The sequence below is a fragment of the Microcebus murinus genome, chromosome 2 (assembly GCF_040939455.1).
Source record: "Microcebus murinus isolate Inina chromosome 2, M.murinus_Inina_mat1.0, whole genome shotgun sequence".
In the NCBI taxonomy this organism is placed as follows: domain Eukaryota; kingdom Metazoa; phylum Chordata; class Mammalia; order Primates; family Cheirogaleidae; genus Microcebus; species Microcebus murinus.
Genome location: NC_134105.1, coordinates 22,556,001 through 22,580,963, shown reverse-complemented (window position 1 = coordinate 22,580,963; position 24,963 = coordinate 22,556,001). Strand labels below are relative to the sequence as shown.

General features: G+C 53.0%; 4 protein-coding genes and 1 long non-coding RNA gene across 9 annotated transcripts; 1 reads left to right on the top strand and 4 right to left on the bottom strand.

The window, feature by feature from the left end:
* Positions 1-14: 14 nt before the first annotated feature.
* On the top strand, positions 15-5,925 carry TMEM234 (transmembrane protein 234). Its single transcript, XM_012765418.3, has 5 exons — positions 15-67; positions 379-530; positions 1,809-1,875; positions 4,788-4,880; positions 5,178-5,925. Exons 1-5 carry the CDS (start codon positions 52-54, stop codon positions 5,270-5,272), a joined length of 423 nt encoding a protein of 140 aa, XP_012620872.1. The 5' UTR covers positions 15-51; the 3' UTR covers positions 5,273-5,925.
* On the bottom strand, positions 5,919-11,246 carry DCDC2B (doublecortin domain containing 2B). Of its 2 annotated transcripts, XM_012765411.3 has the most exons (9): positions 10,190-11,246; positions 9,604-9,655; positions 9,076-9,152; positions 8,697-8,828; positions 8,248-8,394; positions 8,087-8,126; positions 7,021-7,156; positions 6,497-6,600; positions 5,919-6,225 (listed from the first exon to the last, which is right to left on the bottom strand). In XM_012765411.3, exons 1-9 carry the CDS (start codon positions 10,447-10,449, stop codon positions 6,130-6,132), a joined length of 1,044 nt encoding a protein of 347 aa, XP_012620865.2. In that variant the 5' UTR covers positions 10,450-11,246; the 3' UTR covers positions 5,919-6,129. The 2 variants fall into 2 exon arrangements, 1 of the variants encoding a protein (XP_012620865.2); XR_012913959.1 differs by lacking the exons at positions 7,021-7,156; positions 8,087-8,126; positions 8,248-8,394; ... (2 more) ...; positions 9,604-9,655; positions 10,190-11,246 and having other exon boundaries at positions 5,919-6,070; positions 6,497-6,568.
* Positions 11,247-11,580: 334 nt separating this feature from the next.
* On the bottom strand, positions 11,581-14,371 carry IQCC (IQ motif containing C). Its single transcript, XM_012765419.3, is given in 7 exon segments — positions 11,581-12,047; positions 12,049-12,254; positions 12,256-12,783; positions 12,908-13,026; positions 13,252-13,507; positions 13,723-13,866; positions 14,270-14,371. Coding segments are annotated over 7 exon segments (1,401 nt in total). The 5' UTR covers positions 14,312-14,371; the 3' UTR covers positions 11,581-11,941.
* Positions 14,372-14,599: 228 nt separating this feature from the next.
* CCDC28B (coiled-coil domain containing 28B) lies at positions 14,600-18,967 on the bottom strand. 4 transcript variants are annotated; one of them, XM_075996077.1, is made up of 6 exons: positions 18,704-18,967; positions 17,304-17,489; positions 15,970-16,131; positions 15,656-15,849; positions 15,364-15,440; positions 14,600-15,077 (listed from the first exon to the last, which is right to left on the bottom strand). In XM_075996077.1, the coding sequence occupies exons 1-5, from the start codon at positions 18,813-18,815 to the stop codon at positions 15,396-15,398; spliced, it is 699 nt and encodes a 232-aa protein (XP_075852192.1). In that variant the 5' UTR covers positions 18,816-18,967; the 3' UTR covers positions 14,600-15,077; positions 15,364-15,395. The 4 variants fall into 4 exon arrangements, with proteins under 4 accessions (XP_075852192.1, XP_075852187.1, XP_012620875.1 ...); XM_075996072.1 differs by having other exon boundaries at positions 14,600-14,794; positions 15,418-15,440; positions 18,704-18,966; XM_012765421.2 differs by having other exon boundaries at positions 14,600-14,794; positions 15,418-15,440; positions 15,970-16,136; positions 18,704-18,964.
* Positions 18,968-22,603: 3,636 nt separating this feature from the next.
* On the bottom strand, positions 22,604-24,963 carry LOC142863074 (uncharacterized). Its single transcript, XR_012913951.1, has 2 exons — positions 23,874-24,963; positions 22,604-23,639 (listed from the first exon to the last, which is right to left on the bottom strand). It is a non-coding gene; the product is annotated as an uncharacterized LOC142863074 (long non-coding RNA).

Sequence of the window (24,963 nt, the reverse complement as noted above, 5' to 3'; positions counted from 1 at the left end):
TGTGGGTCTCCGCCCCTCTCGTTCCCGGAAGTAGAAGGGAGCGGCGTTGCCATGGCGGCGTCTCTTGGTGGGTAGCCAGCCCCGCCCCTCCGTGGATTTCGCGACCCCGCTGGGAATTCATTTCTTGCTCCGCCTCCGCCTTCGGTCCCCGACCCCACCTACAACTCCGGGCCCCGGCCTCCCGGGGCCTGTCCTACCGGCTAACCGCAGCTGGGGCGTCAGAGAGCGGAGGAGGGAGCTGGGGGCGGCTAGCTGGGGCTAGGAGGCCAGAAGAGGACCAGGTGGGGCCTGGGGGCCAGAGAAGGGCTGAGCCGGCCGGCCGGCCGGCCGTTTGAGATCAGGTGGTCAGGATAACCTGGAATTGTCCATCTCATTCAGGACAGGTGCTGGCTCTGGTGCTGGTGGCCGCTCTGTGGGGTGGCACGCAGCCTCTGCTGAAGCGGGCCTCCGCCGGCCTGCAGCGAGTTCATGAGCCAACCTGGGCCCAGCAGTTGCTGCAGGAGATGAAGACCCTCTTCTTGAATACTGAGGTGCGTCTGTGAAGGCCTCTCTCTCTCTTAGCCCCTAAGAATTTGGTTTCTGGAGTCAAACAGATCTGGATCAGAATCTGGGCCCCACTACTTAACTAGAAATTTTTGTCCTCCTTTAGCCTCAATTTCATCATCTGTAAAATGGAAATTGTAATGAAACCCATCTTATAGAGCAGTTGTGAGAATTAAGTGAGATGAGGCACATGAAGCACTCAGCATTGGGCCCAGTGTGATGGCTCGGGCCTGTAGTCCCAGCTACTTGGGAGGCTGAGGCCGGAGGATCGCCTGAGTCCAGGAGTTAGAGACTTCAGTGAGCTATCGTCATTCCACTGCACTCTCACCTGGGCAACATAGCAAGATCCTGTCTCTAAAAAACAAAAAAAAAAAACAGCATTGGGTCTAGTACACACATAAGTCCTCAATCTATGGCTGCTATTATTAATATTTTATTATTGTGATCCTTTCAATTATACATGGCACTTAGTTGTTGTTGTTTTTTAAGAGATAAGGTCTTGCTTTGTTCTCCATACTAGAGCACAATGGTGGGATCATAGCTCACTACAGCCTCAAACTCCTGGGGTCAGACGATCCTCCTGCCTCAGTCTCCCAAGTACCTGGGACTAAAGGCATGTGCTACCAAGCTCAGCTAATTTTTCCTTGTTTCTTGTAGAGATGGAGCCTCACTAGGTTGCCCAGGCTGGTCTTGAACTGCTGGCCTCAAGCGATCCTCCCACCTCGGCCTCCCAAGTCCTGGGATTACAGGTGTGAGCCACCACACCTGGTCAAGGCAACTGTTGTGACCCTTTCCAGAAGGAGGGCTTGAGGCTCAAATTGGACTGGGTAGGGGGAGGATAAGGAGGGATATGGAAAATTGCTGCCAAACTAGGCTAGTAGGAAAGACAAGACATGAACACAGCCACTTCCTAGGACTAAGGACTATAAGGGAGGTTCAGACATAGTGCTGTTCAGACTAGGAGGGCTGAAGCTAGGGGATTTGGGGAAGGCTTCTTGGAGGGGATGACATTGGCATTCAAGGCCTTGCAGGATGGGGGAAGGATGAGAACTAGCACAGCCGAGGGAGGGGGGCAGTTAGGGCAAAGGCATGGAGTTCAGTCTGTTTCCCTCTTTGCCCTTGAAGGGTCGTTCTCAGAGGGTTAGTGTTCCCTGGGCCTTTATAACCATCCCTCCCTCCAAGGAAAGGTATATGCTAGAAGCTCAAAGAAGGCAGTACTGCTTTGTCAAGCCATCACACTGACTGAAGGTTTCTCCTGTTTCTAGTACCTGATGCCCTTTCTCCTCAACCAGTGTGGCTCCCTTCTCTACTACCTCACCTTGGCATCAACAGGTGGGTCTCTGGCTTGGAACTTCTCTGCTAGTGGTAGAGGCCATCTGAGAGGGTCATTGTAGAGAGGGACTCTGAAACACCTTGTTCTCATCAGTGAGGGGGAGCTGACTATCCCTTGTTCTTTCTTGGTCCCCTCTTCTCTGAGCAGTAGGGACACAGTAGGCTGGTATGTTGCCACACACTGGGGTTGGTTTAAAACTGGCAGTCTTGTGCAGCAGAGAAAGAAGGTAGGTTCATTTTGCTGCACCAAGTGCTGGCTTTGACACTCTTGCTTCCACTGTGTGCTACCCACCTAACCGTGAGCAAGGCCCTCATTTGAGTCTTGGTTTTACACCATTGGCTTCATAGCATTGTGAGGATTAAATTCAATGTATGAGAAGCATCTAGCAGAGTGCTTGGCTCACAGTCAGAGCTTGATAAATACAGATGTCCTTTCTCTCAACATTTGTTGACTGCCCTCTACTGCATCAGATGTTGTGCTAGTCTTACATGTTTTATTTAATTTTCATAATGATCCTGTGAAGCAGACATGATTATCTTCATTTAGGAGATGAAGTTATGAAACTTTGGGCAACTTATTTTACCTCTTTTAAGTCCTACAGCATGCCAGTGCAGAAGGATATAAAGCCATATTAAAGGTTATCCTCTTGAACTTTGCTATGAGAAGTCCTCCAACTGTGATTTTGCCTCTGCTGGGGTCTCACCCAGACCCCCAGGGGACTTGGGGCCCCAAAAGCTCTGGGGAACCTATCAGAGGCTATGGGAGGGCAAGGGCATAGGACAGCCTCCAGATGTGCCACCTCAGTTCAACTAGAGTCATTTGCTTTCATCTGGTTTACATTTTGGGCTTCTCATGAGACTTCATTTAATGAATTTGAAAGCCTTTGGCTTAATGAATTTGCTGTGGTGGAAGAATGCTGAACCCTCAGCCAACTGACTGCAGCTTGCCATTTATGAAGCTTTGAGCAAATTGCAATTCTAGGATCCTATTATTTCAGCACTCTCTCTGCCTGTGTGCTTTAATATTCATCCTTTTAGGCTGGGTGGTGTGGCTCATGCCTGTAATCCCAACACTTTGTAAGGCCAAGGCAGGAAGATCACTTTAGGGTAGGAGTTCGAGGCCAGCTTGGGCAAAATAGCAAGACCCCATCTATAAAAAAAAAAAATACACAAAACCATCCCTTTTATTTTATTTATTTTTTATTTGTTTGTTTTTGGGGGGTTTTTTTGATAATTTTTATTTTCCTTTTCTTTTTTTTTTTTTTGAGTCTTCTGTTATTGGAAAACCATCCCTTTTAATAATTATAACAATAATCACTATTCATTAAGCATCTCCTTTAGCCAGGGTCTATACATGCATTATCATAGTCCATCTTACAACAATGCTACAAAGGAGATGGTATGTCGCAATCACTGTTTTACATGTGGGGAAACAGGCTCAGAGTGTTTGAATGAGCTAACCAAGATTACCAAGGGAAATCTAGGTCAGCCTCACTCCCATTGCACCACACTGCTTCCTTCCCGCTTCTGCTGTTCAAACCTCAGCCGCCATGTAGGTATGTAAACTTAAGAAAGCAGCACTGGGTAGGTCGGAGTGTTATATCCATTTCTTGAATGAGTACTGCCAACCATGCTAGGGCCTCAGGAGGAATGAGGAGCAGAACAGTACCCACTCTTCTACCTCAAGCAAGTGAGGCTTGAGAGTACTGGGAAAGAATGTGCGAGGAGCCAACCTGAGCATCCGGGTCTGCCTGGCAGTTAGGAGTCTCGTTATAAACTCAGCTTCTGATTTATCCATTAGTGTGTATGGTTCTTTTCTCTTTTTCTTCTTTTTTTAGTGTGATAAGAACACTTTTTTTTTTTTTTTTTTTTTTTTTTTTTTTGAGACAGAGTCTCGCTTTGTTGCCCAGGCTAGAGTGAGTGCCGTGGCATCAGCCTAGCTCACAGCAACCTCAAATTCCTGGGCTCAAGCAATTTTTCTGCCTCAGCCTCCCGAGTAGCTGGGACCACAGGCATGCGCCACCGTGCCCAGCTAATTTTTTTCTATATATATTAGTTGGCCAATTAATTTCTTTCTATTTATAGTAGAGACAGGGTCTCGCTCTTGCTCAGGCTGGTTTTGAACTCCTGACCTCGAGTAATCCGCCCGCCTCGGCCTCCCAGAGTGCTAGAATTACAGGCGTGAGCCACTGTGCCCGGCCAAGAACACTTAACATAAGCTCTATCCTTGTAACACATATTAAGTGTACAATATAGTGTTGCTAACTCCATTAGTCTTTTTCAAGTTTGCTTATTGGACGTCAGTCCCTTGGAGGAACAAATCCTGGGCTATGGTGACTTCAACTAGAGGCCAAGCCCAATGTCCTGAACAGGTATCTGTCCTCCTCCTTCTGACATTGTTTTCCTCTCTTTTCTTTAACTCTATAAGGCCTGAGCATGAGCTGAACCAAAAACTAAATGTGCTTCACCTGATATTTGTCCACGTCTATTTAGTTCAATAAGGGCGCAGGCTTTGGAGTCAGGAAGACCTTGGTTTGTTTTTTGGGTTTTGTTAAAGACAGGGTCTCACTATTTTGCTCAGGCTGGTCTCAAACAACTGGCCTCAAACTGTCCTCCCACCCCAGCCACCCAAGTAGCTGGGACTGCAGGTACACTCCACCATGCCAGGCTCTAGACCTTGGTTTAAATCCTCAATTTGCTTCAATTTATGTGACTTCTTTGAGCTTTTGTTTTCTTTATTTATGCAAAATGGTGGTAATTCTCTCCTTACAGTGTTGTTGTGAAAATTAAATGAGAAATGTGCACAAAGCACCTAGCACTTTGTTGAAACGAAAGTGTTTTGTGCCTAGGAAGGCTTATTTTCTCAAGGATAAATAGTATCTCAGGAATTCTTCTCATTCTAACCCACCCAGATCTGACCTTAGCTGTACCCATCTGTAACTCTCTGGCCATTGTCTTCACGCTGATTGTTGGGAAGGTCCTTGGAGAAGATATTGGTGGAAAACGTAAGTCAGGCTGCTGTGAGTGTGGGCCCCAGCTACTTGGGCCTTGACATACCTGGGTTAGTTCTTTCTTGAGCCCATCTCCCAGGGACGGGTGAGGAAAGGGCCTTCTCCTATCCTGCCTCTTTCTTCTGCAGCTCTCCTGATTCCTTGTGGCCATCAGTTTCCTTCCCTGGGCAGTCTGGGGACAGAGGCTGGGCAGGAATTGAGGCGAGACCCCATCTGAGCCCTTCCCCCAGCTCTGTACCAGCTCTGGCATGGCTGGGCTCAGAGCTTCTTGATTTCTGCCCATTATCCCAGGAGCAGTCGCTGGCATGGTGCTCACCGTGATAGGAATTACACTCTGCATCACAAGCTCAGTGAGCAAGACCCAGGGGCAACCGTCTACTCTTTGAGTAGGCCAACCCCTGCCTCCAGCTCTGCCATCTCCAGGAAGCCCTTGGGCTGTGAGGTGCAGGCAGTGAGCAGATGGACCTAGCACTTCCCTCTCTGAGCCTCAGCATCCTCATCTCTCATGGTGATAATAGCTACCTCGTGGATCGCAATAAGAAACTAGAGTGAAAAGTTTTTGTAACCTTCAAGTGGTGTTTAGCTGCTGAACAGCTGACTTTGGCACAGGAGACTTTATGCTCACCCTCAGCAACCTTCACACCCAGCAGCTTTCTTCCTGTTGTCATCTCGAGCACCAGCCAGCCACCATGACTGTGGCCTGATGTGGACTATCAGGGCTGTAGGTTCAATGGGCTGTATGGAAGGGCCAGCTGCAGTCTTTGAGCCGGAAATGCAAATAGGAGGCCTTTGGGCTGGATCACAGGGCCAGGGCTGACTGAAGGGTGGGATTGAGGGGAAGAAGGTGCATCACAGTGGCAAACGTAGGAGAAGAGATTTCCGTCCACCTTGCCTGTCTCATCTGCAAGGTGGGCAGAAATCCTCACTGCCAGCCCCTCTTAAACAGGGAGACAACTCAGCCCCAGCACTGCCTCACTCCAGCACCCAGTGCAACACTTGGCAAGTGGGAGCCTTCAATAAATCTGTAGTAAACAGACAATTTAGTAAGTATTCTTTTATTGTGTCAAACCTGCTCCTGCTCTGCTCAGGAAGGAAGGGGAGACTGGGCTGTGGGTTTAGGAGAGGAAGATGTACCCTGTGAGCCCAGGGGAGGAGCTGGCTTCTCAGGGACAGGCTGCTGGAAGCTGAAGACAAAAGGTAGCTAGAGTGGTTGTCCCCAGTTCCTGTCTGGAGCTGCTGGCTCTCAAGATGGCAGAACAGGGGCTGAGGCTGAGATTGCAGCCCCAGCCCCAGGCTGGTTTTCCAGGGACAGGGCCTCCTCCACTGTCTCTGCCACCGTCTAGAGGAGGTGGGAAGTCATACAGAATGGAGCCATGAGTATGTCCAGCTTCCAGCCCTCAGCCAGGATGCCCCTAACCCCTGGAAAGGAAGAGATCTGAGAAACTGGGAACTGCTTCCTCAATTACCAAGGTAGGAAGTCAGGCTCTGAGACGTTAGGAGATCTGTGTATGGTCGCAAGGGTGAAGAACTGTTCCTAGGGCCCAAGGGGGCCAGTTTCTGGCTGGGAAATCCTCCCAACCCAAATATTACTTCCTGATCCAATGGCTTACCCGATCCAAGGGCTCCTCTGTCTGGGTGTCTTCATTATCTGCTACTTCCTGGGCCCCTGCTGTCTGCCACCTCGGGTGGGGAGCCCCGTACACTCCCTTAACTCCTAATGGGGAGGCAGCATTGGCTGATGCCCAGCCTGAGGGGCCCTCAGCCTTCTTTCCCTTGACCTTCCCTACCAGTCTCTTACCCTCCCCAGCCTTGTTCCAAACTCCCCACTACCTCCAGGATAGTTGAGAGGCAAGGCCTTTGGCCCCATGCCCAGCCCTTCCAAGTCCCACCCCTGAAGTCTCAGCACTTTGAGATAAGCATGCCCTTTCTGTGTGCTTTTCATAAGGACAGTCCCCATGAAGAAGCAAGGGACTGGATATGCAGATGGGGGAGTAGGAGACATTTGTGCTGAGGTCATGGCCAGCTCTTTGCCTGGGCATTCAGCCCCCACAGACATCCCCAACAACAGCAGGGGCCATCCCTTGTCATTGTCAAAAGGTGGCTGAGAAAGGCCTGGGGCCCAGGGGCCCCTCACCTGACAGGAACGAGAGTGTGGGGAGCGTGCTTCTTGGCTGAATGTCCTGCTGGGGTCTGGCATAGAAAGCAGATGGCTCACTGTGGCCTGGTTCCTCTGGAGAGGGCTGGGTTGCCTGAGCCCTGTGGCCATGGGCCTATAGAAGGGACACTGGTTGGACCCGGTTGCTGGCTGTTCTTACCTTTCCCCTTCCACAGTTCAGGCTTCAGAGTGCCCCTGATGCCTGTGGGAGCTGGAGAGGAGATGCCATCCGTCTTCCCAGCCTTCATCCTCCCTCCCTGCTACCTCTTCTCACCAGGCTGCCTCATCCAGGGACAGAGCAGCTGGAACCTGGCATTGTAGCTGCTCAGTGAAACCAGACTGTGTGCCCTCTGCCCCCATGCACTCTGGCTCATCTCTTGGACAGGCTTAGGCCTGAAATAAGTTCCCTGGACCCTGCTCTGCCACATATGCTAGTTCTTTCTCCCGGCATCCAACCCAGCAAGACAGCATTAAGTCCTACAAATCAGCCCTGAAGATCAGCGTTCTGGTCTGGCCCCTGCCACTCAATAGCTGTATCACCCTGAACAAATCACTTTACTCCTTTGAGCTTCAGTTTCCACCTCTGGGCAATGGAGATAATCTTTCAGAAGATTATTAAGGCTGGGCGTGGTGGCTCACGCCTATAATCCTAGCACTCTGGGAGGCCAAGGCAGGTGGATTGCTCAAGGTCAGGAGATCGAAACCAGCCTGAGCAAGAGCGAGACTCTGTCTCTACTAAAAACAGAAAGAAATTAATTGGCCAACTAAAAATATATAGAAAAATTAGCCGGGCATGGTGGCATATGCCTGTAGTCCCAGCTACTTGGGAGGCTGAGGCAGGAGGATCACTTGAGCCCAGGAGTTTGAGGTTGCTGTGAGCTAGGCTGATGCCATGGCACTGTAGCCCAGGCAACAGAGTGAGACTCTGTCTCAAAAAAATAAATAAATAAATAAGAGGATGCAGTGAAATAAGGTCAGAGCCTGAGCTGGAAAAGTTGTCAGTCACTACCCTTCCTTCCACCCCATAGTCCCCTGCATCACCTACCCCCTGCCTGTGGGGCCTGGACTTCCGGCCTGGAGGATGCCTACAATGACAGAAAGAGAGGCTGGCAGTGGGCACAGGAGGACATGGAGTGAAAGCACACAGCCCCAGAGGATGGCTTCTGCTGCTCCCACCTGTTACCCCTCCCCCTCCCACATACGTACCAGCAGCCCCGGGGCAGGGAGGGGCAGGGCACCAGCAGCTCCAGATAGGGGAGGGCCTTGAACTCATCCTCTCCAGCGGCCACATAGTAATGGCCACTCACCAGAGCCTCCCCTGCTGACACCGTGAGCCCCTCCAGGGTGCAGAGTCTGGGGGAGAGAGGTGAGCAGGATCAGGGCCTGTGGACAAGATGCCTCTTCATGCTCAGCAGTCTGTGAAGCGGTGGGTACGGTTATTCCAAAGTACCCTCTGCCCTCTGGCCCTTCGGGCACCAGTCACCCAGGCTCTGCCCTGCCTCCTAGGGCTGGGCTGGAGGGGCCTCTCCCTCTGGCGTAGGAGGAAGTCCCACTTGTAGGAACATGCCTTCCTTTTGCCTTTTCATTCTCAGGAACGGCCAAAACCAGTGGGGAGACCCTCTGGGGACTTTTGGGCCTCCCCAGTCCATACTCACTTGCACACAGCCCCACTCGGCAACTTGGCCTTCTCAGTCAGGAGCTTCAATACGGTTTCCCAGTCCTGGCTGGCAGCCCTGGACAGCTTCAGACTAAATGGGGGACTTACCAGGTCCCCATTCCTAAATATACTGAGATAAAAGGGCAGCCTGGTAAGGGGGAAGGTCCCCAGGACTCCCTCGATGTGAGAGGAAGAAGGGTGGCACAGGGCCAGCAGTTGGTCTGAGAACCACTGCAATGGTCTGTTTTTACCCATCGAGCATGTTGGAGTTTTTATATCCACACCAGTAACCAGGGCTTCTGGAACAAGCCTACCACCATTTTCTTGGTCTTACTAAAACATAAATCTATACCCCTGCTCCCGACATTGGCACTCACTGGATACAGCAGGGGGCACCTGCAGGCAGCCCCTGTTCAAGGGCTCTGTCACACAGGCAGCGAGTTGCGGGAAGACTCTGAAACCCAAGCCAGGCACCCCAATCAGGAGAGAGTTGGCCTTTGGTTAGGGTTGGGTCAGTCCAGGGTGTGTGGGGTGAGGGGGCAAGAACCAGACTAGGGCAGGAGAGGGGGCAAGGAGGGTTGAGACTGGTCACACCTTTCACCAAAGGGTGCTTCTACATTCCCTGAGTCACATCCCCTGCTCCCATCTGTGTTTCACAACTTGCTCTTTTGCTTGGGGACCACAGTATGAAGATAAAGTGAAAGGCTGGTACAGGAGCAAGGAGTGTCTTGAAATCCTGCACCCAGGAAGGGTAGGGGCTGGCTCCAGAGTAGGTGTGGAGAGTGCCCCCCACAGAACTGGCAGATCCTGCTGCTTCCAGGGCCCCTCAACTTCCCAGACCAAATTGGGGGCAATCCCAGGGGACTGAGAAGACGGGCTGTGGGACAGACTCCCCCAGGACTCACTTGCAGTCTGCTGCTCTTCCCACCTGGGTCCTTCCCTCCAGGGGGCAAATAGCTGTAAGGACAGATAGGTCACAGGTCATCTTGGGGAGTCTGAGGCCTCAGCAGCCAATAGTTGCCAGAGTGTGGGCTGGGGGGCAGCTCACCAGGTATCCCTCCCCATTGGAATAGTCTGTCATCTCAGTCCAGAAACAGATACTGGCACTTGAACCTGCCTTAGGATCCCTCAAGCGCTGGGTCAGTCTGGAAATCCAGGCTGGGGTCTCAACACAAACCATGAGATTAAAGGTCAAGAGAAACTAGTGGTTTTCTCTCCCCTTTGTATGAGACTTTGAGAAGTTAAGTGACTTGACCAAGGTCGCACAGGAAGTGATCCTGCCTAGATTCTAAGGCTATCTGGCCCCAGCCCCTTGCTCTTTCAGTCTGTTTTCACCTTCTAACCAGTGGAGGGAAAAACTACCCCTTTCATAGGGTTAAGCAAGAAAATGTATGAAGTGCCTGGTCCGCACACAGTGAGTACTGAATGCACGCCATTGCTGTTGCTGTCACCGCCCTCCCCGGGCCCTTTGGCCAGTCCCAGCCCACTCACTGCAGCTTGTGGAATCGTTCAAACCCAGCAGCCACATACTGCCCTCCGTTCTGCAAGTCTGCCAGGTCGGTGACAGGGTGGCCGTGACAAGGCGTGTAGAGAGCACGCACAGCCAGTGGGGCCTGCACAGCTGAAGTCACCTCGCAGAGGAAGGCTTCCATCGTGGGAAAGCGGCGTTGAGTCACCACCAGCTGGGAGCCTGGGAAGAAGGGGTCTCCATTCCGGTACACCACTACCCTCTTGGCCCTTGGAACCGCCATGGTGTCTCCTCAGTTAGAGACGCAGAGCTGTTGCCAGGCAACCAAGGCAGGGCTGGGAGCGGTGCCAATCAGAAGTGGAGTCCTGTGTCCTCTCACCCAGGACAGCAGGGGGAGTCTCTGGCAAGAGCATTTATATTTTAGCTGTAGTCAAGGTTTCATCCAATCTGTCCTGGATGGAGCCTCTCAAGGGTAGGATAAGTATGACCATTATATGAAAAAAGAGGCCAGGCACGGTGGCTCACTCCTGTAATCCTAGCACTCTGGGAGGCTGAGGTGGGAAGATCACTTGAGACAAGGAGTTCAAGATCAGCCTGAGTAAAAGCAAGACCTTGTCTCTACTGAAATAAAAAACAGAAAAAATTAGCTGGGTGTGGTGGTGTGCACCTGTAGTCCAGCTACTCAGGATACTGAGGCAGGAAGATCACTTGAACCCAGGAGTTTGAGATTGCAGTGAGCCTTATGAGCCAATGCACTCTAGCTGGGGTGACAGAGGGAGACTCTGCCTCAAAAAAAAAAAAAAAAGACCCTAGGGCTCAGTGAGAAAAGGAGTGGCAGAGATCACACTTAAACTCAGATGTTCCAACACTGTCCAGAGCCTCCTTGTTACTCTGAAGCTCAAGGGCTGAGCTCAAAGGGAATCAGGTCGGGCACAGTGGCTCATGTCTGTAATCCTAACACTCTGGGAGGCTGAGGCAGGCCGATCACTCAACGTCAGGATTTCGAAACCAGTCTGAGCAAGAGCCAGACCCCGTCTCTACTAAAAATAGAAAGAAATTAATTAGCCAACTAAAAATATATAGAAAAAATTAGCCAGGCATGGTGGTGCATGCCTGTAGTCCCAGCTACTCGGAAGGCTAGGGCAGGAAGATCGCTTGAGCCCAGGAGTTTGAGGCTTCTGTGAGCTAGGCCGATGCCATGGCACTCCAGCCCAGGGCAACAGAGTGAGACTCTTGTCTTAAAAAAAAAAAAAAAAAAAGGAATCAGCTTTGGGGACTATTCCCCAAGGAGCAGGGCTAGATCTAGATCTCCTCCCAGCTGGCTCTGGGTCAATGCCCCATGCCAAGAGGAAGTGAACAGGAGGGCCCAGAGTTTGTCCTAGCCAGAAGCAAAAGAAAGCAGCCAGGCTCAGAATCCAAGAAAAAAACCCTTTATTCTTCTCCATCAAGCCTCCCAGTCCACTTTCCCCAGGTAACTCCTTTTTTTTCTTTCCAGAAAATGTTTCCTGATAAAACCTTATCAGGCAAAACCTGGTAACTCCTTATCTAGAAATTTGGATTGAGCCACAGGCAGAGGATGAAAAGGGTGTCCTTCGTCCTTCTCCCTGCACTATGCCAGCTCTCTGCTCCAGCTTCTCTTGCCCCACTAGCCACCAATGGCCAGGGCAGGAGCAGGGGGTAGAGCTGGTACCAGGGAGAGAGGATGAGGTCTTGTCTTCATGGCCCTTTCACAGCATACCCCTTTGGAACCTGGTCCTCTCCTGGTTCCCCAGTGTCTAGCCGGGTGGTCCTGTTTGCCATGGCATGCCCCTCTACCGGTCCTCTACTGTGTGGTCTGACCCTGTGGAAGACTGGTTCTCAGGTGGCCTTGATCTCCATGGTGGTCCTCTGGTTTTTCCATCCTTTGTGACTAGGCTCGTTAGAGGTTCCATCTCTGGAGCTTCTGTCATAGGGGTTCTGGCCTTTGGGTGATTTAGTCCTCCAGAGATCCAGGCCTCTATGCTCTGGTTCTGCCAAGGTCCCATCCCAACTGATGTGGTCTTCTGAGAGGCCCAACTCTTGTGGCCTTGCTCTTTGGTAGTCAGGCAGGCTCTTTGTGGTCTAGGCCTCTGGGAGACTTCTCCTCAATATCCGGGTCATCACAGAGTGTAGGCAATTGTGTCCTGGCCTACCTGGAACAGTGGTCCCTAGACTTGAGGCTTCCAGGGGTCTGGTCCTCCATGAGTTTTGTCTGCTGCAGGCAGGTCCATCCAAAGGTCTGTCCTCCATCATCTGGCCCTTTGGTGAGCCTGTCCCCTACAGCCTGGCTGTTTGATGGTGTAGGCAACAGTGGTCCAGCCCTCTTGGTGCGTGGTTCCCTACACTTAGCGCCAGCAGAGTTTTGGGTAGTAGCCAGACCTTCTGAAGAATTGTGGGGTGATCTGACCCTCTGGCAGGAGTCATCTGCATGGTCTAGCTCTCTAGTGGTCCTGTCTCTATAGGACTCATCCTTTAGTGGTGGGCTTGGTTGTGGCCAGTCCCTGTCACAGGCCTGTCCTCTGTGGTCTGGGCACAAGCTGGGTTCGTCTCCGGTCTGGCCTGCCTCTGGGGATGTCAGTGTTTGTTTGAGGATTAGGTACTGTTGGGGGAGAGAACAGATAGACACTGTACCAGGCAGGCCTGCTTGGGCATGGCAGGAGGTCTCTCCCTAACCCCCACCCTTGGCCCTAAATGTTCAGAAAGAGTTCCAAGTTAGCGTGTACCTCCTTACGGCTATTGATGGCCTGTTGCAGCCACAGCAGTTCCATGGCCAAGTGGCTACGGTGGTATTGGAGCTCCTGAAGCTCAGGCTGGCGGTGGACCAGTCCTGGACCTGTGGCTTCTGTGAAGGAGGGAAGAAGGGGGGGCCTTAAGGGGGAGACCCTGGGAAGTGGTCTAAGCTTAGACCCTGGCAGCCCCCCACTGCCCAACCATGTGGTGCCCCCAGTAGGCAGAGGGAAGATGGTGAGGAATGAAGTTTATCTAGTGCAAACCTTTCACTTTTCAGATAGGGAGGCTGAAGCCCAGAGAGGGTTAGGGGCTTGCCCAAATCTTTGCAAAGAGGTACCTGGGTTCTCCATCTTTGCTGTGTATCGGGGTTCCTCCTGGCTGGCTTTCCTGCTCTGTTCAGCCTGAAGCCAGGGGCTGTCATCTCTGCAGAGAAGACTTCCTGGGTTTGCTGAGCCCTCTCCTGACTTCTTCATCACCACCTCCTCCCGGATGGCCTCTCTCCCAGCTTCTTTACACAGGATGTGGCTCCCCGGTTCTTGCTTTGGATTTGCTACCCTCTCTCCTGCTTTCCAGGTCTGATGGGATTTTGCCTTCTGAGAAATCAGAGGTGTGAAAGCCTTAGGACTAAACCCCTCTAAGAGTCTGGGCACCATGATCTAGCAGACAGGTTGGTGAGGATTAAGGATTGAGATGTGACGAGGTGAGTCTGATGCCTCTTCAGGAAGAAAAGGCCTGTTAGCAGGAAGGGTGGGTTCCACCCTGCCCCAGTCCCTCCTTGCCTTCCCATCTCCCCCTGGGTCTGTACTACCTCTGGGAGAAATCGCGGCCTGGGAATCCATCCCTCAGTCCACTGAATCGTGCCCAGGTCCCCTTCAATCTCTCGTACAATCGCCTCATACTCAGCTCGCAAGCTCTGGAACTGGCGTCGGACCAAGAAGCCCCGGACACAGGCCTGGTGTGGAGAAAGCGGGGAAAGCAGTTCCTTATCACTGTAAGGGAGGGGGATTCTCCTGGGGAGGTCATCCCGGTGACTGCAAGAGGGGACAGGGCCACGGGGAAAAGACAGGTGATGCTGCGCGCTGGGGCTCCGGGGATTCAAGGCAGGATGTTGCTCTGGATCCCTCTCCTCGCTTTACGGCCCTTCCAGCTATTTCCCTGACCCCGCGAGAGCGTGTGGTGGGAGTGGGGGCGCGTGGGCGGGAGCCGGTGGTCCCAGCATTCTGCAGCGCGGCGAGGGAGGACCGCTATCTCCGAGCTTGGCACGCGGGGGGGGGGGACTGAATATGATCACTTCGTCTTGCTGAAAGTCCTAGTAGAGACCCCATGAATCCCGTGCGACTCCCGCCCGCCCCCACCTGCAGCGCCGACACCTTCGGAGTCCACAGTTCCGGCTCCATCCGGTCCCCAACGGCTTCGCAGGCCTGCGGCGCGCTGCGTCATCGGCCGGCGCCGCTCGTGGGCATGCGCAGGTGCAGGGCCGCGCCCGCTGTCTCCACCGCAGCCTTCTCGCCAGGGTTACGAGCGTCCGCGCGACAGGCCCACCCGCGTCACCCCGGTCCCCACTCCCACTCCCACAGCCGCAGGGGGCGGACCAGTCCGCCACCACCCAGAGCGAAAGTGCGCGGCGCAGGGCCGTCTCCGCGCAGGCCCGAGGATGCGCGCAGGGAGGGAGGACACACAGCCGCTTTCTTGCTTTCTGGTTTAATTCCATCCAGTGTCCCCCCTCCACCATAGCACCTGGGGGGCCGCGGAATACCCTCCCGAGTCCGTAAAAAGTCACAGTTTGAAAGGAATGACAGGGGCAGCCTGGGCCTGGGTCCGACACCTATGCCGCCGATTGCTCCTCAGGCTCGGCGTTCTCGGCCAGGTGCAGCTTCTGTCTGAGCCAGTTAAGGATTGTGACGCTTTGGACCCAGTCTTTCCTTCCGCCCTGTCCTCCCATCCCGCACAGGCTTAGAGTCCCCAGCCGTGCACAGGGACGGGACAAAGGTCTCTGGGTTCGTCCGTGGGCTGAGGTTGCAGTCCCCACCTGCCCTCCTTGCTAGGTCACTCACCCCCTCTCTCTTCATCAGCTCACGCAGGTCCAAGGAGCTGGTGAGCACCCGAGCCAGACTGTGGGGTGTGTTTTGGGGTGAGGGGGCGCTCGCCCGCGCTTGTTTCTGCCTGAGAACCAGATGGGATGGTAGTATGACTCAGTAAAATTAATTGTTCAGTGCTGAAAAGGTAGGGAGATAAGCTTTGCCATGGATTGGTGTTAGCTAAAGTATTTGCAAAGATTTTGATATTCTCTGCAACCCCTTTTTTCCTAATAGTTGAGAAATTCTTTCTACATTTCTCTACCTGGGTGGGGGCAGTTTGTGGCTAATTCCAACGCAGCAGGACTGCAAAATTTAGGGATGTTGGTTATGTGTGAATTCTCCTGGAGGATGGTGAGGAGGAGGAAACTGACCTCTTCTCTGGGAGACACAGGCACATACATTGTCAGGTCCCTTGGGAAGGATACATAGAATTACTAAGATCTTCTAGCTGTCAACAAAGAGACAAAGGGAGGTTTCTGTCAAAATGAGCACTAGACCAAACCCCTGGGGGCCATCTTCTAGGGGAAGTTGAGGGACCCAGAGCTCTTGGATCCATGCATCCCCAACTTTACACCCAGGGCCCAGGAATAGTCTTGGGAGCATGTACCTTCCCCACCCCTGCCCTGGTGCCCCCAAGAACCAAAGCACCCAGCCACGACCCACATTGCTAAGCAGCTGGTCCAGATTGCGGTCAGCCATCGTCTTCTTCTGCTCCTCAGGCAGCCCCTCAGTGACTCCATCCTCTTCCTCTTCATCATCATCCTCCTCCCCACACACGTCCAGGCTGAAGTGCAGCCGGGCCAGCTTCTCCTGCATCTCGCGCACGTGCTCCAACTGCTCGAAGGAGCATTCCTTCCCTAGACAGCCCCTGTGTGAGCCCTGGGAGCGAGCCTGGGACCCTGGGCCCAGCCATGCCCCAGAGACCAGGCCCTCCAGCCCCACCCACAGGCCCTCTTGGCACAGGCCCCAGGACTCACCAAAGGCCTGCAGCCGGCCTGAATGAAAATCATTGAGCAGGTTCAGTAGTCCCCCCTCCATCTCATAGACATCGGTCACCTCGGTCAGGAAGGAGTGTTGCAGAGGTGTGCCTGCAGAGCCACCCGCACCTCCAGCCAGCACTGGGCGGCACTTCTCTTTGCCTACTCTGGGTGAGGTGGACATGACCATGGTCACAGGGCGGGGGGCAGACAGGCAACATCAGATCTTTTGTACCATCAGCCTCTGCTATAATTCATCTGCCCATCCACTCACCAACATAAATGGATGTTTGTACTTCTAGTCCTGTCCTGGGCACCAGATTGGTAGAGGGAAGGGAGGGAGAGTGGAAGGGTGAAGGTAAGAGGTCAACAAGAAGTCTTTTTCCACTTACAGCACAGCCAGAACCATGCCTAGAAGGGGAGTTCTGGGTTCCTGTCTGAGTGCCTCACTCATTCCCACCTGTGACCCTGAGTGAGTCACTTGTCCTCCCTGGTCTTTAGTGAATTCAGGAACAGTTACTCCTTTATTGCCACCAGAGCTGTCTTACCTCTCCCAAAAATATCTCTCTGTCCCTCTTCTATTTAAAGACTGTTTCAAATGTTCCACTGCCCCCAGGATAACACTGATGCCCTTGCCAGCCTGGGCCTCCTACCTCTCCAATTGCATCTCCTTTTACTCTCCCCCCAGCCCTGAGCTTCAGCCACATCCCATGGTGGCTGTCCCCAAGCATGCCTTTCAGGCAGGTGGTGTGCAAAGCCACAGGGAACCACAGTGGTTTTATTTCGAAGGATTGAAAAAGAACACATTGTATTTTAGTGGGAACAAACATGGACACATTACAGAGTAGAATGCAAATTCCCAATCATTAAAACAAATGCAACAGAGAATTTGCACCAAAGTATTCTCTCACCATTTCCTGTCCCCTGACACTCCAGACCCCACGACCACCTGTAGTTCCCAAAACCTTTCAGGTAATATCTTTCTTCCACATTTATGCCAGGTAAGCCTCTCAGCCTAGAACATTCCCTCTCCAGTGTGTCCGACAGCCTTCTCTGACCCTCACTTTCTGGCAGGGTGGCTTGCTCCCTCCTCTGAGGTGCAGCCTCACACCACGTGATCTCAGTGACCCACCTAACTTTTTTGCCACACACTTGAGGGTAGGGGCTGGGTGTGAGTCATCTCTGAGTTCTCAGGGGTCACCTGGGGCCAGCCCAGAGAAGGCATCAATGATTGCATAGTAACAAAAGGCAAGGCTCCCCCCCTTGCCTCCCTCTCCATGGTTCTCAGCCCGGAATTGGGGTCCCTCCTTGCCCTGCTTTCCTTCTGTACCCACCTCTTGAACTTAGCCCGTTGCTTGGGGGATGGCAGATGAGGGAGTCCCAGGGCCAAGGAGCCACTATGGCTGGTGGGCACAGGGACCCTGCGTAGTGTGCCTGGGGCCTGGGCTGGCTGGGCCAGACAGGGCTTGGGACTCCGTTTCTTCTTCTTGTCATCCATGGGTGCTGGCTGGGCCTCCGGCCTGGGAGGGAAGCAACCCCATTAACATACTGAGAGACAAAGTTATCCTCTCCCCAGCAGCCCCTGAGAGCTGCAAAGAAAGGATCTTGGGAACTTCTAACTTGTCCCCTTACACTGTCAGGGCCTCTGTCCCCTCACCTGTACAGTAGAGGCAGGGCCAGATGCCAGTGCCTGCTGCTGGGATCATGGATATACAGTTGAAGGACCTTCCAAGGCCCACCCTAAGCCCCTTCTGCCTGAAAACAAAGGCCCTGCCTGAAAGGGCTGGACTGGACCTGATTATCCTGGTACTGCTGGGGCTTCCTGTCCCTGTGGCTGGGAAGTGGGGGGCAAGGTTGGCAGAGGAAACATGGGGGGCACAGGGTGGATGTGAGCTGGCAGGAGCCCTGCTGAGGATTAGGGGTGTCTTAACTAAGCCCCATTGTATTTATCAACTGCCTAGGCAGATGCTGACAAACACTGTCAGCATAGGAGGCAACTGAGGTGCAGGTGGGGGCGACCGGGAAGGCCCCCATGTCAAGTAGTAGTCACCAGGTGGGCGACAGCAGGAGAAGCCCTGGCACACGGGCAGTTTCCCCTCCTTTGCAGTTTCCCCTCCTTAGACACTGGCATCCCTCCCCTTCCGCCCAGCCCCCACAGCAAACACCAGGGACTCCAAGAAGATCCCCAGGGGGGGTGCTTCCAGCTGCTTCACTCTTCCCAGGCAGAAAGTCCCTGCTGGGCTTCAGTGGCAGCCAGGGCGGGGTGGGTGGTCGGCCTAAGCCTCCAACAATGGCTTCGCCTGTGGCTGGCTCTGCTCAGCGGGCTCTGGTCCAGCCCTGCCCCCAAGCCTCAGGTCCGCTGGGGTCCTCCCCTCTGGGAGTCTCACTGCAGGCTCCCACCGCCAAGCCTGAGCGCGCACTCCGCTTCGGTGGTGGGGCCTAGGCACTTACGCTGGCACACAGCCGCTGAGCTGGACGGGTCTGGGGTGTGTGCAGGGGAGAGAGAGGAGAGCATCCTCTGCGTGTCCCTGCAGCAGCTTGACCCAGTTAGGGACCTGCTAGAAGAGCTGGAGCGGGAGCCCCTGCTCCCCAGGACCTGCCGGGATCTATTTCCCACGCTCAGTCTCCAAACCCGTGTGCCAAATGGATCCCCCAGCTCGGGAGCCAGCTCCGAGCTGCGGCGTCAGACCCGCGTCACTCGGCCCCCGCCCTCACGCCCGGAGGGGACACTGACCTGGAGCTTTGGGGTCTCGAGCGAAGCTTCGGTGCAAGGGCCCTCCGCCCTCGCCCTCTCCTCCCGGGAACTCCACCGGGTGGAAGCGGAGCTGGCGGGAGGTGATTTGCATTTAAAGAGAAAGTGACCCTCTGGAGCTGGGGACGGAGTTAGGGAGGGACGTCCCCGCGTTTACTAAGCCGTTCTCGCCTCATCTCGCCTCCCCGCCTGTTAGCTGGGTGATGTCCATTTAAAAGAGATTTTCCCATCAGTTTTAGAAGCTAAAATCTCTTACAAAATGGTGGTGGCTTTGTCAGAAGGAGGGGGTAGTGAGGACAGAGAGGGAGAAAGAGAGCGCGCCAGCTCGGGAGGGGAGAGGGCGGAGGGAGGAAGGAGAATATGAATGTAAATAAATATATAAGCAGCACTAGCAGCTGCAGGAAGAAACTGCAAAGACAACCATCTACTGAGTGAGTCCAGATCCCCTATTACACTTTATGTACATTTAATCCTCATACCAACCCTGAAAGAAGGTATCGTCATTGTCATGGTCCCCCGTTTTACTGAATGAAAGTAAGCAAGAGTCTTTTGAGGCCACTTTCTCAACACCCAGACAGTCCTGGTTGGTAAGTGATGAGGGCTGTATTCTGCCACTGATGAAGTGACAGGAGCCCTCCACACAACCTAGGCTTAGGAGACGGGTGTGGGGAGCACCAGGCCAGAGGGACACCATGCGATTCCCTGGCACTTGACTCCAGCCCTCAAGAGGGAAACCTGAGCACTGCAGGAGGCTGCCCCCGTGCTGCCACCGCAGCTGCAGCAGGATCAATGGGACAGCTATTTAAAGACCTGGCAGAGGCTCCTGGCTCAGGTCCTCAGAGCAGCATCTGATGAGAGGCTCATCCTTGGCCAGGCTGCCAGCAGGACCAAATTAACTGGCCCAGAGCAGTACACACTGCCACCCCACCCACCCTGCCCCTCCCTGGGCCGGAGATTCCCTGGGTTGGGCCTCTGGCTGACTTGGAGAGAGATGTTTCCCCCAAAATAAGACAGGGTCTTAGACTTGTTTTTCCTGAAGAAGACACCCTAGGGCTTATTTTCAGGGGATGTGTTATTTTCCCCTCAAAGCCTCAGCTTGCAGCACGCACAGGATGGCCAGGACCTGACAGGGGGAGCCAACCTTGTTGGTGGTGCTGCCCGCACCTTTCTGGTCACCTCTGGGATAGTAGCTGTCAGGATGGGGCAGATGAGAAGGGCTGCTCGTAGTCTTTACTGATCCACGACAAAATGCATGGGTTGTGCAGATATGCTGTGTAGCCACGCCCATCACTAGGTCTTATTTTCGGGGTAGGGCTTCTATTGCGCTAATGCTTAGAAATCCTGCTAGGGCTTATTTTATGGGCAGGTCTTATTTTCAGAGAAACACAGTACTTTTTCTACTCTATTTTTTTTTTTTTTTTGAGACAGAGTCTCACCCTGTTGCCTGGGCTAGAGTGCTGCGGTGTCAGCCCAGCTCACAGCAACCTCCAACTCCTGGGCTCAAGCAATCCTATTGCCTCAGCCTCCCAAGTAGCTGGGACTACAGGCATGCGCCACCATGCCTGGCTAATTTTTTTTTTTTCTTCCCAAAGTAAATTCCAATAATTTTTTCTATATATTTTTAGTTGGCCAATTAATTTCTATTTTTAGTAGAGATAGAGTTTTGCTCTTGCTCAGGCTGGTTTTGAACTCCTGACCTTGAGCAATCCTCCCACCTCAGCCTCCCTTGAGTGCTAGGATTACAGGTGTGAGCCACCTCGCTCGGCTTGGGTGCTACTTGTGTGGGCACCTGCACAGGGCTCTTTTCTGGGTGCTTCCAACACCCAGACCAATCCAGAAGGGCAGTACTAATTCAGAACTTTTTCAAGAACCAGGTCAGAGGGAGGAAGGACAACAGGAAAATCCCTCTCCTTCACCACCAGAGCTGCCCGAGTGGCCCTCCAGAAAAGTGTGAGCATCCCTGTAGTCCCCATCCTCAGCTGCTTCACTGGGGAGCCAGAGACTCGAGTTATTCTCAAAGCTGCTTTGCTTGGACACTCTAAGGGGTGGCATCCTCCCATATCCTCCAGAAGATCTTTGCCTGGAACCAATGTAGCCAGCACAGAAAAATAGCAATCCATCAGGATGTTGGCTAGAAAGGTCAGAGGCTTTGCTGGGACTGTCACAGCCAGTGTGTGGACACATCCACCTGTGGAGGCCCAGAGGGAAGGGCACTTGGGTTGTCTCTGCCATTTTTTGGGGATTCACCACAAACCCTCCTTCATGCCAACCCACCTCTGGCCCCAGAGAGAACAGGTGCTCAGTGAGGGCACCAATGAGACTTCTTCCACAGAGGAGCCTGTTTTTTTTTTTCTGAGACAGAGTCTTGCTTTGTTGCCCAGGCTAGAGTGAGTGCCGTGGAGTCAGCCTAGCTCACAGCAACCTCAAACTCCTGGGCTCAAGCAATCCTACTGCCTCAGCCTCCCAAGTAGCTGGGACTACGGGCATGCGCCACCATGCCAGGCTAATTTTTTCTATATATATTAGTTGGCCAATTAATTTTTCTATTTATAGTAGAGACAGGGTCTCGCTCTTGCTCAGGCTGGTTTCGAATGCCTGACCTTGAGCAATCCGCCCGCCTCTGCCTCCCAGAGTGCTAGGATTACAGGCGTGAGCCACCATGCCCAGCTGAGGAGCCTGTTTTAATGCCCTCAAGAGGGATAAGAAACCAGTGTGTTCTGAAGAACTAAATGGAGAAAGTGGTCTTGTCAAGGAACCTGGAGGTCCTTCTGCTTTTCCTCACATGGGCCAGTGCTATAGCACGCTGCCTGTGGCACAGACCCAAAGAGCAGTGATGAGCGTCCAGCCATCTTAATGTGGGTGACTGGCCTATGCCTCCCTCTCTGGTCTCCCTGCCTTTGCCTTACTCTTGCCCCCTACCAATTTCCTATTTAAAATTTTTCTTTATTTTTTAATATTTTTATAAATTTATTTTCAGTCCTCTCAAATCCTATTTAAATTTTTTTTTTTGAGACAGAGTCTCGCTTTGTTGCCCAGACTAGTGAGTGCTGTGGCGTCAGCCTAGCTCACAGCAACCTCAAACTCCTGGGCTCAAGCAATCCTACTGTCTCAGCCTCCCAAGTAGCTGGGACTATAGGCATGCACCACCAGGCCCAGCTAATTTTTTTTTCTATATATATTAGTTGGCCAATTAATTTTTTTTTATAGTAGAGACGGAGTCTCGCTCTTGCTCAGGCTGGTTTCAAACTCCTGATCTCGAGGAATCCGCCCACCTCGGCCTCCCAGAGTGCTAGGATTACAGGCGTGAGCCACCACACCCAGCCTTCAAATCCTATTTAAAATTAAACACCTTCAGTGATCCTGGTTGCCCTCTGGATCTAGCCCAGTCCTTTAACTTGGTACACAATGAGGCTCAGCCCCAGCCTCATTCTTGTCCTCACCCTCCCATGGAGCTGCATTCCCAGAGGTACTGCTTCATTACAGAGGTTCCTAGACTTCTGCCTGCCCTTTGGGTTAGAGGGCTGTTCCAGATGTCCCCATGCTAAAGGGGGCAGAGGCCTCCTCTCTGCTCCCCAGCACCACTGACATTTTATACCTTAACATACCTTCTCTCCTCACTAGCCTGAGTCCCCTAGGCCAGGGACTTTTTTTGAAAGACATTATCTCTGATGCTATTATGTATGTAAGTGGCTTGCCAATTTTGCCAAGGGTTCCACTCAGGCAGCTCAAGTGAATTTGCCAGGGTCCTGAGGCTGTGGTGACTGCTTGAGGGGAGGAAGGTTCTGGAAGAGGCAGGATGTCAGGGCACAGCCAAGTCAGTCATAATGGGAGGAAGTAGATGGATCCAGAAGCATCAAATGACCACACAGGTCAGGAGAGAAGTAAGGCAACAGACTCTTTTATTTTATGTGATTTAAAATACATCAAAATCAAGTCCCTGGCTGTTGTGAATACCAAAAGGAGACAAAAACGCTGTCAGCACAGCTTCAAACAAGTCTGAGTGGCCAGGATGGGCCACAAAGAAAGCAGTTGCAGGGACAGAAGGCAGTCCCCTCCGCCAGGAAGGGCAAGAGGAGCAGGTAGTGCCTGCTGTCCCTGGGGTGGCCACCTCTGTGCTGTGCAAGGTGGGAGGGCTGTGGCAGCAGCTGGAGAATCAGCTCAGCAGGCGCTGGCCCTCCCCTGTGGACACCAGGCAGCTCCCCTGGCCTCTTGGTCAGCCCTCAGCAGGGCTGCTGCAACAGGGTAGAGGAGGGTTAAATAACCATCTTTACAGAAATAACATTCTCCTACAGAAAGTGCCTGAGCTCAGCCCATGGTCCAAAAACCTCACAGAAAACAAACAACAAAAAAGTGCTGCTGACACCTCTCGGAATCTGGTGCACATGAAGCTCTCAGCTGGACAAGGTCCTAAACACAAGTTCCTGTTTGCAGAGCCGTGGCTCTGAGCTTCACCTGCTGTGGTCCCCTGGAGGAAAATCTAGCAACTGGAGCAACCAACACAGCTCTTGGTCCTAAAACTGAGGTCACGTGTGTGGGACCCGCTGGGGGAGGGGAAAGGCGCTGGCCTTAACTCTTGGACAGGCCGCTTCCCCTGCATCTGGCCCAGGACTGGGCTGGCTTTGGAAAGCAGAGCAGCTAATAGTGAGTGGTTAAGATTTGGTCAATGGAGAGGAGGAGAAAGAAAGGGCTCCCCACCTACAGACCGGCCTGAATACCTAGAAATGGGTGGAGCTGAGCAAAGCTTCTACCTGCCTGGGGCCCACCTGCTTCCTGTACCCCAACACTGGGCTCCAACAGCCCCAAGCCCCACGGCCTTTAAGAGGTAGCTGAAGCGAGGGAGGCAGCTGTGTGGGCCACTCACTGTGGACCTTCCTGCTCTCTCCAAGGAGAGAGCCTTGCCCCCGCCTCCTCCTTGCACCTCCCTCAACCTAGCAACACTTCTGGGGATTGGCAGCTTTTGCACCTCACCTGGCACAGGGGCTGGGGGAGGCCGGATCAGGGCCTTACCTGATCTGGAAGAGGCAAGGACCATTCCAGACACAGGGATTCAGAGGGGAAGAAAAAGATCGTGGGAAACAGTTCTCCACAGGAGCAGCACCGCAGCCAGGGATGGCAAATAGGCAGCCACACTCATACCGCTGCGTGAAGGCACCTCCACGTGGAGTGAGGATGGCACAGGGATTAGCAGGAGCACCGAAGCAGACTAGTGGTACCTGCCGTGGGGCAGGGGGAGAAACAGTGTGCCATCCACTCACCATCTCTGGTTTAAGTTGCAACATGATCAGGAGTACTTTACATTCTTCACGAACCTATTCATCTGAGCGATTAGGTTAAGGGCTGAACCAGTGGGTGAGGTGTGGAAGATGAAGGGACCTGCAGGCCAACACACCAGCTCCAAAGAAATACAGCAAGAAGCAAACCCCCAACCACCTTTATCCATCTTGGTCTGAGGCTCGCTCAGCTGGAGCTGGGGCGCTGTACTTCCAGCCCAGCAGAGCCCTGCCTCCTGATCCAAAACACATTCTGTTGTTCCAGAAAACTGCTCTGGACAAAGACTGGCTAATACCCTGGCAAGTCTGTAACTAGTAGGACTTTTAGCATATAGGGTAGCTACATAAGTGCACAGCAGTATGTACTGCTGGAGGGGGACAGCTGTCTGCAGCCACTTTATGGACGTCTAGGGCCCCAGTTGTTGAGTTTCACTCCTGACCTGTCAGATAGTAGCTAGGGGGTTCCCCCAGAAGATGGAATCCCAAAGGCTCTTATTCCTTGGGCAATGAAGTGCCAGGAAACAGGATCAGGGCAAACCTTGAGGAATGCACATTTTTGGGGAAGTTGGGTATGGGAGCAGAAACCAACTAAAAAGCCAAGGAGTAGCTGGACCTCCCCAGGACTAAAACCCACAGGCAAGGTTATGGCAGAGCCATCAGAAACCCTTTCCTTTCTCTTACTACAAACAACCTGATCTCACCAAACAGGAAACTGAGATGGCAAAGGTGCCAAGTGGGGTGTGAGGGGGTGGGACACTGGAGGCCAGGCTCCAGGCACCACCGCTACAGCCCTCCTCCCCTCTTTCCTCCTCTGAAGATCCTCAAAGCAAACACTGTCATGTGCAAAAACAACAACAAAAAAACCTTCAGAAAGAATCCTTTGGGTGATTTCTTGTCAATCATTTGTGCAGCTAGAGAGGCACCTGTGAATGATAAGGCTACTGAGAAGCATCATGGCCTGGTCCTGGCACT

Bases quoted from the DNA above. Each gene is read 5' to 3' on its own strand.
- TMEM234 (XM_012765418.3), top strand. The intron at 531-1,808 runs GTGCGTCTGTGA...TCCTGTTTCTAG, and splicing joins CCCTCTTCTTGAATACTGAG to TACCTGATGCCCTTTCTCCT. The intron at 1,876-4,787 runs GTGGGTCTCTGG...TAACCCACCCAG, and splicing joins CCTCACCTTGGCATCAACAG to ATCTGACCTTAGCTGTACCC.
- DCDC2B (XM_012765411.3), bottom strand. From the start codon at position 10,449: ATGGCGGTTCCAAGGGCCAAGAGGGTAGTGGTGTACCGGAATGGAGAC. The intron at 9,656-10,189 runs GTGAGTGGGCTG...CTGTCCTTACAG, and splicing joins GAACGATTCCACAAGCTGCA to CTATTTGCCCCCTGGAGGGA. The intron at 9,153-9,603 runs GTGAGTCCTGGG...CTTGGGTTTCAG, and splicing joins GGAAGAGCAGCAGACTGCAA to AGTCTTCCCGCAACTCGCTG.
- CCDC28B (XM_075996072.1), bottom strand. From the start codon at position 18,815: ATGCAAATCACCTCCCGCCAGCTCCGCTTCCACCCGGTGGAGTTCCCG. The intron at 16,132-17,303 runs GTGGGTACAGAA...CACCCAGAGTAG, and splicing joins CAACGGGCTAAGTTCAAGAG to GCAAAGAGAAGTGCCGCCCA. The intron at 14,795-15,417 runs GTATCCTTCCCA...TAACTGGCTCAG, and splicing joins GAAGATCTTAGTAATTCTAT to ACAGAAGCTGCACCTGGCCG.